The 10,687-nt window shown below is 37.5% G+C and overlaps 1 protein-coding gene across 1 annotated transcript; it reads right to left on the bottom strand.

Annotated features, from left to right (window-relative positions):
• Window positions 1-307: 307 nt before the first annotated feature.
• Window positions 308-7,307, bottom strand: prkab1a (protein kinase, AMP-activated, beta 1 non-catalytic subunit, a). The gene is made up of 8 exons (XM_079656727.1): window positions 7,195-7,307; window positions 5,411-5,595; window positions 4,694-4,863; window positions 4,312-4,405; window positions 3,978-4,092; window positions 3,153-3,286; window positions 2,598-2,666; window positions 308-1,607 (listed from the first exon to the last, which is right to left on the bottom strand). The coding sequence occupies exons 2-8, from the start codon at window positions 5,558-5,560 to the stop codon at window positions 1,530-1,532; spliced, it is 810 nt and encodes a 269-aa protein (XP_079512853.1). The 5' UTR covers window positions 5,561-5,595; window positions 7,195-7,307; the 3' UTR covers window positions 308-1,529.
• Window positions 7,308-10,687: the final 3,380 nt, after the last annotated feature.

Raw genomic sequence — 10,687 nt, 5'->3', positions numbered from 1 at the left:
CAATTACATCTTCATAATGACCGTTTGGTATAGTGTGTTTTCATTCTTATCTTTTTATTTCAGTTACTTGTTTTAATTTTGAGCACTTGGGGGATAATGCTATTTTTTATGGATGATGTGTGTTAAAAAACCTTGGTCTGGTCCATCATAAAAGTGGACTGAATAAAAAACATTACCTTCTACACATGGAACTGTCTGACAATTACTTAATTCTAATGTATACTTTATTTGTAATCATGACTTATGTAGAGTCAATTATTTGTTAACCTAAATAGCTACTGTAATGTTCAAAAACACAACAAACTGCTTATGAATTTGTAACGGAATCTTTAATACAAAAGTGTACACATCAGCTTGGTTCAAAGGGTAAGCAACACTTTTTTTAAATGATATGAAATGATTTCAAAACCTAGCATTTGAAATGAATAAATTATCCCCATGTTAGATCTAAAACAAAAGCAGAAGTAACAAAAACAAAGGAGATTGTCAGTCTCTACTGGCCTGTGATACTTATGATGTAAATAGATGCTACAAATCTTAAACTTAAAACACATTCAGGACCTTCAAACTTCATGGAATACATGAACAGTACAAACATGTTAACTATAAAAAAAAGTATTATTAACACACTAACGGTACGACTTTGTCACATGATCCAATGCTGGTCCCTTCATCAAGTCTTTTTTCTGCTATTTCTAATAATATATCTTTTTTTTCCTGTTTCATCACATTCTGAAACAGTTTCAAAGCTGACAATTGATTTCTGGAATGCACTTTTATAAAATGAATGAAAATGATGTTTTTTAGTGTAAAGACCACTAAATACATTAAAAAGGGTTGGCATTCTTCTTCTGATACATCGTCGTCCTGCAAGTGTACATACACTGTATGCATATTCTACATTAGAAATGAACCTTCTTGTAGTGGAAAGCTAATAAACTTTAGACCAAATGTTCTCAACAAATTAAAAAAGTGTTACGTTTTGGTCAAACTAACTTACCACCGCAAGTCAAAAACAAACCACATCATCAAGAAAAACTTCACAAATGATAGAAAAGATCTACTGTGTGCTTTATGATTAACACTGAACAAAACTCTGATAAACAGTGGAGAACTACTGCAGTGCATTTCATTCTTCTTTGACCTCGACATTCACATTCTTGATTGTACCTTTGTCGTCTCAATCATGGGAAACGCTACAGCGACCTCGTGTAATTGAGGACTTTTAGTCACATTTTCAAACCATTACCACTCCTCCTCGTGTCATCTCTGTCTCTTTTTACCACAAACAACCTGCCTCTAAATGTCTTAAAGCAGAAGTTAAACCTAGAGAAGATTTGCAGTGAACAAATATAGGCAGATTATGTAGGATTGGAGTGTACAATAACTGAGTGTACAAAGTATCATCTCAGAGCCTCTTATTAGCTAAATGTGAGATTCTCATCCAGGTGATAAGTCCTGGATGTCCCCGCTCTCTAAGTTACGGAGCTAATATTTTGTTACGCTCTTTAAAAGAATTTGAAGCGCGGTCAGATGGGCTTGTATAACAAGGTGGTGACGTATTTCTTCTTGTAGCGATGTGTCGCACTGAGCACCATCACTCCATCCTGTAACATAAGCAGTCAAGGGAAAATTCAAACAATGCATTACATTTCAGACAAATGTGGGAAGAGTGCAGAGCTGTAATCAGGGTTCATACACTTTTTCACCAATGATTTTCAATGACTTCTCCATGATCTTTACCTAATTTTCCATGACCAAATAATTACTCTTTCTCAGCGGCACCACTGAAAATGGTTTATTTTAACATGGAACAGGAAAATAAGGTCTGCATATGAAACATGCATATAAAAAAAATCAAATAGGCTTACACGCTAAAGCAACTAAAATCTCTCACCAGCAAAATACCTCGTCAGTTAAAAGCCATTTTACGTTCCATTACTATTCGATACAGTATGTGTTATCATTATAGTATTACTATTTTGGCGATTAGCTAAAATATAAATTATATTTGATGCAACTTTAGTTAGATTTCCATGACTTTTCTAAAACTTTGGGGAAAATATTGTTTTCCATAACTTTTCCAGGGCCTGGAATTTGCATTTTGAATTTCCATGACTTTTCCAGGTTTTTAATGACCGTAAGAACCCTGTGTAAACCACAGACATAAGTGGGAAGAACACTAACGAACACTCACTTATCTCAACAACAAGGAGGAAAATGAATATCCAACGCTACTAGGTTCTAGTGTGGTCAGGTACAAGTGTTACACATATGCATGTTTGTTTTTCCCCCCATGAAGTCTGACAGTGACGTTGGTATTTATATCCTTACGTGCATGTTCAGTTTGTTTTTCCAGACACAAAGTGGAAAAAAGGGTAATTTATCTGTCCTTCATCTCCCCTTGCAGGAACTCGTTATCATTGTTGGAATGCCGTGGATACAATCTGCTGTGTAAGCAAACAGCTGCAGCCGCTCACAGTTTCCAATCCAAAAATAAAAAAAGCTAGGAAAGCTGAGTCACCGCAGAAGGTGGTGCCACATTTGAACAGTCACATAATGCTGGAAGATAGCAATATCTTTTTTTAATAACGTACCTTAATGGAGAGAGCGTAGAGGTGATTCAGCATGACATGGTTGGGTTCTGGGAGTAATGCAGGGTCACACTGGATATGAGAAAAAACAAAGGAAAACATATTTGTTCATCTTTATGTGTGATTTTCATATTATACACTTGTTAAATTTATGTTTGCTATTTTTGAATTTATTTTATATTCTGTAGATGTTTGTCTGATTTGTTTTTAATTGAATACTGGTTGTTTAAGCCTGTGGCTCAAGTATAAGTACTGTTTGATGCTTAGCAATTGTCTATTGTCTATCTAATGTTTGCACTTATTATAATGCATTAAAGACTCAGCTAAATTAAATGTATTCATAATAATAATAATTGCCATAGATGCTTTTTGTTATCATTTTGGCACTCGACCATTAATATACAAATGTGTTCATGCTAGGCAAGCAACAAAGGAAAGGTTCATATTTGAAGATTATAGATCTATAGATAGATTTGACAGTAACAGCACAAAATAGAGAACACGTATTTCTAAAAGTACCGGAGTGGAATAAGCTTCTTTGTTTTAACAGTTACTCACAGAAATGCCAGTGTCTTTGTTGAGGATGACCTGCAGCAGGTGGGGGGGGAGTATGGGTGGAGATTTAAACTTCTCTTCCTGTTTAGGAACATATGCGTCCTGATGGTAGGGCCCGGGAGGAGAGCTGGAGAGGTCTAATGAGGGGAGGAAAGTTTAAATGAGACCGAAGATATTCACTTTCAAACATTTCCACACTCCTATTAGAAAACGTGTAATCTCTATAGAACTCCAGGATCATGGTAAAATAGTTAACTATGAGGTTTAGTTATAGGTTAGATTGTACAATGTTAAAAGCAGTCTGGAGCTGACAAAGAGCCTGATTTGGGGATGATACAGAGCAGTAAATTACTGTACCATCAGCATAAAAATTTGCATTTCAAATAATGTTATTAAGACTCTTTATATGAATAATAAATAACAATGGCCCTAAAACAGATCCCTGTGGCACACCCTTTGGATACATGAAGAGATGTAGAAGTTATACCTTCTGCCCGCACACACTGTGTGCCTGATAAATTGTTCTCAAACCAACTATCCGAAAGATCGATACTAAAGAGTCTTTGTGACAGCAAGGCATGATCCACTGTATCAAAGGGCCTTTTTTTAAAGTGGCTGGTAGGGCTGTTCTAAAATAACTATTGTGATACTGCATAGATTTTCCAGCCTACAAATCATAAACAATAACTATAAGCACTATGACCATTTAAAATATATTCTTGAATGATAGAATAGATCTAGAAAGAAATACATATAAACAAATATTGGAATCCTTTTTTCTATAACACCCAGTTAATAATTTCAACATGTGTTTTTTTCAGCACTCACCTGACATGTCGGAGCATTTCTGCGAGTCCACCATTAGAGCTTCGAACACCTCAAAGTCTGTTTTCTTCACCTGGATGAGGTTGTTCACTGTCCCAAGCTGACTGGTTACAACAGGCTGTGAGGAAACACAGTGACCAGACACGATATCATTTCTATGATGAAAAACTAGTTTCATAAAAACAAAAAAACATGTTTAAATGCAAATAACATGTTAACATTGAACAATAGCAGATAAATAAGCAGGGCATTTAACTGTCTCCTACTCCGCAATTTCTTATTTGATGACTGTAAAAATGATCACCAAGTCCATTATAGTTTCTTATGTAATGCTGACCTCGGTCGGGTCGTGGGTCCACTGGCCATCCACATAAAACTTGTACTGATGCTCCCCTTCAGGTAGATCAACAATAGTCACAAAGGTGTTCTGACTTTGACACAGATGACAGGAGGGAACATTTAGTGAGGTAACACAGTACTTCTCTTTAAAACATCAACCACTATAAAGGCGCTATTAATACAACAAACTTAATCTAGTGACAATACAATGTGCTATTTTGGGCACCAACAAAATCTGAGCTAGCCTGTATTTTAAAAACTATAAAGATCTTTCCATTGATTAACTAGTAACGAATATAGACTAGAATATAGGACATGTAAAACATATTTCAACCACATCCCAAGTACACTACACTATGGAGTTTATGGCGCCCCCTCACCTTCTGATGAGGGGAATCTTGTTGGCCCAGTTGTTGAAGGATCCAGAGATGTACACCTCCCTGCCGTCTCCGGTCCAGCGAAACACTGTCGGTCGGTCTAAAGTTGGCCCTTTGTCATCTGCTTCTAAGTCTTGCTGCCATGCGAGGAACTCCTCTTTCTCTAACGGAGCCTAAAATACCCATAAAACCACCATTGTTAATAGAGTGGTGCAGGAATGAGTCCTTAACCTGGACCTGAGTTAGCATTGGTGTACTTCCTGGTTCCCATGTATTGAAGTCAACGTGTTTTTTAACAATGTTTTTTATCAGATGCATGAAAGTAGTTAAATACAAGATTTTTTACCTTTTAAAAAAAGGCGGATGCTAAAAAGTGACCAAATTAGATTTTTACTAACTGTAATAACGCTGAACATTACACGCCTTTATCTTAGCGGTGGTGACTTTAATATCATTACTTTAGCTCTTTTCTTCTGCCTATTGCATTTATGCTTTAACAACTATAAAAGAGGTGTTCATATGTGGATATTTTCCTGCTGAACAAAATGTGTAAGACTCATAAATGTGTGTTTGCCATAGATCTTATTTTCTGCAATAGTCCAAACTCCAATTGGCTTTTTGTTCTTTTCTTGCAATGCTTTGTTTACAAAAACACGGCAACACTGCGCCGCTCTCTGACCTTTTCTAAAGCCCTCACAACAGGTTATTCAGACAACTTACTTTCATATCTTCGCCATGAAAAATATCTGCGTCTTCCGGGCTGTCCATCAGGATCTTTGGCCCGCCTCCCTCCTTGTTTCCCCGGCTGTCCCTCCGCTGAGCCTTTTCCCCATGGCCCATGGCCGCCCTCTCGCTGCTTGTATTCCCCATGGCGATGTGTCTTCTAGGAGGCTGGAGCAAGGTCACTGTGCGGGGAAGAAACAGAGAACACCGCACACATTCTTTTTTAAAATAAGGTCATTAATCATTCATAGCTGCTGCTGGAGAACCAGCTACAAACGCTTCTTTTTAAGACCTCATCACTCACGTAAGATAAAAAAAAAGTGTTACACCTTGGGCACTATTTAGAGTGATTTACAATGTGGAACAGCAGAATAGGTTCAGTCAAATGAGTGGATAGCAAATTACAAGCAGCAGTGGGTCGGAACCATGTGAAATGGACTTGACAGGCTTATGATGTACTCCACTTCAGAGGAGAGGTGGCCCTTTTTACTACCCTACATCATCTGACAGCTACCTTTAACACTTGTTTGCAGAATGGGGCTTTATAAACAACAGGAAACTGAAAAGTAGTCAGTCACTCTATACTAAAAACCTTTTTTGAGAAAAAAAAACATATCTCACAATCAACTCCTACTGGGAATTGGCTTTATTATTCTTATATTGTTTATATTTGTATTATTTGTGTTACTTACAGCTCCATGTAAAACGTCTTGCTGCACTACCAGCTGCGGTACTAAGCAATGGTAACATAACCTTGACAAAAAAAGAGGCAGACATTTTTTTTAAAGTAATGGATTACCTATTTCCAGGACGTTTCAAGTCAGTGGAATTCAGTTTCATACCGACACCAAGTAGGTGACATTGAAAACTCACTGGAAGGTGCACTGTTTAACAGCAACAGGATATTTACACACACTTGTTGAGATATATTTTGTTCAGTTATAGGTTAACATGTGATCAATGTGTCACTACATGAAATCAGTTACATGTGAGTCTAAATGGAGTTCAGCGTCTTAATCTGGCTCAAACACTGTATGCATAAAGTATACACTTAGTGGCCACTTTATAAAGTGCATATGTACAATTTAGTACAATCAAAAACAGTTATGCCTTTAATTATCCTTTTTTAGTTCCTCCTGTAATGTTATTTTGCCCTTATATAGTGGCGTTAAGTCAATTAAAGGTTTAACATTGAGGCAATAGTCAAATTTAAGAATAGGTAACGGCTTTGCTTTAACTCCCTGTTGATGAAGGCTATTTTCCACTGCTGATATAATCTGTGAGTACTGTTTACACCTCTAGTAATGGTATAATAACAACCTTAGTGAGTGAGACGATAATATATAATCACATGTTGTATTATGCAGCCTTTAAATTACTGTTATTATCTACCTTTATAGTGCTTTGGTGGACTGCATTTCAATTGAACATGCAACGCAAAATTATGTTGACGTTAGCCCCTAAAGGTAGGGACCCCCGGATGGCTAACGTTACATTTGCTCATCTACCTGGTTGGGAATAATAGCTTTATTAGCAAGTAACTACTAAACGGTAGGTTGTTTAGTTTGACTCATAACTGAGGCAATAGGAGGTACCGTGTTGTTTACTAAAGCTAACAACAGCTAGCAGCTAGCCTCAGTGTGTTCTGCAGCGGCTGGACGTCCTGCTAACGCAAACATACGAGCTGCTGATACTAGCTGCGACATCGACCTAATTCTCATTTGACAAACGAAAACAACGAATGCACAATGATAAATACTCGTATTCGGTGAGCTTTTTACCTGAGAAGCTTTTCGAAAGTATCCTTGTTAGCTTAACTGTCCCATTTTATTATGGATAGAAAACAAAACATGTGTCACACTGAATAGCCCTAACCCTCCCCTAGTGTGCGCAGGCGCAGTGGATTGACAATAAATAAACATGGTACACTTTAACATGTGACTTCTGAATTCTCACAAAATTAAATAATATTTTTTCACCATATGCACTCGTTTTTGTTTAAACAGCTAACCTATCTGGCTGTAGTGTTTTAATGATGATTCTATTTGAAAGGTTGAAGCACTGACATGTAATTAGATATATTGGCCACTAGGTGGATGCATGGGATAAGTAGAGTGATGATGTACAGCTCTTTGTGTTTGGTGAAGATAAAAGCCTTCATTTATAATGTAGATACTTCAAAGAAAATGTAAAAATGCCATTGTTACAAATAGCATCCAAACAAATGTACATGATACATCGGCACACTTTCTTAAAATGTGATCTACATACACAGCCACAAAAAATCAGTCAGGAAATGTGTCAATTCTGCTAAGAAAATGTCGGCATAGGATGAAGAACATAGAACAATTAAGATAATGGTATGCCTGTAAATATCCATGTATACCCATACTGTACATATTATAGGTTATTGTGTGTTATGTAGGGCTATAACATTGTACACAATGTTATAGTAATGTTGAACAATTATTTGATATTAGGGTCTGTAGTTCTTAATGTCATGCCACTCATTCATGATTTATTTGAGCTACCGATAGTATTTTTATCCTAATTAAGGCTGCAGATGGACAAAGAAAAAACAACAGCTTTGCGTCAGTCTTGACATTTAGCATGAGTGCATGTTGCCATTCGCATAAGAGGTCTCTACGTGACCTTTAAACTGTGGAGGTCCAGCTGTAACAATGCCTTAAGGTTATAAGGCCACACTTTGCTTTCTATGAGTTCCTGAAATATCCCACTTTAGAGACAAGATGATGAAGCACATTATTTAGTCTCATGTCAGGAAGCTAAATCTGATCCTAAATCAACTGCAAGACAGCACTAAACACGTAGCTGTTGCTCTGTCTATTTGAATGCTTAGCCTCCAGCATTTTCTCTTAACAGCTTATTGGGAACGTGTGAACTGTGTTTTCAGCTTGCAGAGTCGTGTTGAGCGGCAGCAATGTCTTTTTTTTAATCTTTGTTTTGTCCCCTCACCATTTGCTTACTAACTGCGCCGATTCTCTATTCCTCAAACTTTGCCGCAGATTGTATTCAACTAATGATGTTCACTCCCCAAACGGCACTCCAACAACCTCCAGGCACAGTTTGCTTCTGGCACATAATGAGGAGCTAAATTAAAATGTGTCCAGCAGAGATATGTGCACTGCATGGCCGTTGGATTTCACTGGACCATTTGAAAACAGAAGAAACTACATTTCACAAGGCCCTATTATTTATCGTGTCAGAGCAAACACAGACCCAAATGATGGGCATGGTCACAGTCGATTGCAGGATGCACATTTTATACCACGACAGCTGTTCAATTATAGAGGTTTAATTTTTCCCTCCACAGCCTTTATGCTTATAATAGCCAGCTTATATTGTTGGTTTCGCCTCAGATGGCTTCTTATCTGGGATAAAAAAAAGCACTTTTATGAATGCAATCAAGAGCTCAGTTTATGTTTGATAAAAATGTATATGTGCATGTTTTTAGAGTATGAACTTTAACAAGGGCCCTTAGGTATTGCGAGAGGCATGGTAGACGGCCATCAACAAACCAGACGGCTGTGGGTCACGACAGCAGAAGAGAGTGGGCTTTAAGAATGAAGTCAGCCTGGCTGGTGGAGGTGGGATGTGATGTTTTTTGCTTGCATGTGGAGGTGGATCTAAAACTGTGTTGGCAAGATGGTAAGGCATGTTGATAAACAGTTGGTAATGGTAGAACAAGGACTGAGGTGGGAGTGCGTTAACCCTGTCTTGGATTACTTTATTACTTCAAAAGCTGTCTTTTCTTGGGTATTAATGGATCGTGAATAGAGCCCCCATTTAACATTCCACTTATCTATTAGAATAAATAAATTCACACTGACTCCCAAAACAATACATAACACTGTTCTATTTATCGTTGTGAAAGTGAACTCTTTGTAAAGGCTTGAAAAACGTATTAGTTGTGTTAAGGCAGTTAAAGTACTTGGTTATGTTAAGGCTAACAAACTACTTGATTCTGTTTTGGCAATGAAACTACTTATTTATATTTAGACAATCAAGAAACTTGGCAATGTTTGTTGATTTAAACTACCTGGTCACGTTTAGGCATTGAGACAATTTGCATATATGTAGGCTAAAAACTCTACTTGGTCCAGGCCATAAAACAACTTTGTAGGTTTATGAGAAGATCGTGGCTTGGGCAAAAGCTATATGCAAGACATAGTTTTTAAATGCGTGGGGTACAACGCTATGTAGTTATAGTACAAAGAAAGCTGTGACTTTATAATAACAAATCAATTTTTTGATTCACAGAAAGATAGCTTAGCATTGGTGATGCAGAGCTGGTTTGTTGATAGCATTACGCTCATGTTTTACTTCTGCTGATTGCATTTTCCCTTCAAAACACGAAGTGGTGTTAATATGTGGAGATTATCCTGCTGAACAAAAGGTGGCAAGTGTCATAAATGTGTGTTTAAAACAGAGATTATTTTTCCGCACCAGAATCCAATGGAAAAATTCCATTGCTTTTTTACAAGGGACCCACCACACTTATATTTCATCATTATTAATAGATATTTTAAAAGACTTTCAATATTTATCACCTGAATTTCCACTTTGATAGAATCTCACTCCAAAGCCGAAACAACCTAACCCTAAAGCCCAAACTTGGAGAGCTCTCAAAGCCTCATTAGAAATCATGGCCAACGGACCTGTTGATGAACTCCGTGATGCAGATGTGCTGACATTTTGCTTTCTGGCACGCTTCCCCAGAACCATGACCCACCGTCACAGTTGTTTACCATCACTCCTCCCCTGCTGAGTAAAGACAACACACAGCAGCCGCCAACAGCACCTCAGCCAACAACTAGCCCTGATATGTTCTCTGTAGGACACACCAGATAACCTTTCTACTGTGCCCCTCTGGATGATTACACATGGGGGGTGATGACTCACAAACCAGCACTTGTTGTTTTGGCACTCTTACAGGCTCACATCTGTGCAGGCACAGATGACGCACTTGAATTCATGAAATTGTTCCTCTGTCAAACACTGAATAAAACCATGTTTAATTAAAGTGCTTACATTTGATTATCTTCCCTATTTTCCCAACAACATGAAACAGGTTTTGGTCCATGCTACTTATTTTTAACCCTTCTAAGCATTTTAACCAACATGAAATGGGTTCCAGAGCACAGCGTTTTACTGTGACCTTAGAAAATTGCTAATTTTGGGGAAATGGTTAATAATTTGTTCACACTGGAAAAAAGAACAACAACAGGATAGAAAATATTACGTTTTATTTTT

This window comes from Notothenia rossii (genome assembly GCF_949606895.1).
Source record: "Notothenia rossii genome assembly, chromosome: 11".
NCBI classification, from domain to species: domain Eukaryota; kingdom Metazoa; phylum Chordata; class Actinopteri; order Perciformes; family Nototheniidae; genus Notothenia; species Notothenia rossii.
Note: the sequence above shows the minus strand (reverse complement) of the source record. Positions and strands in the feature narration are given on the sequence as shown.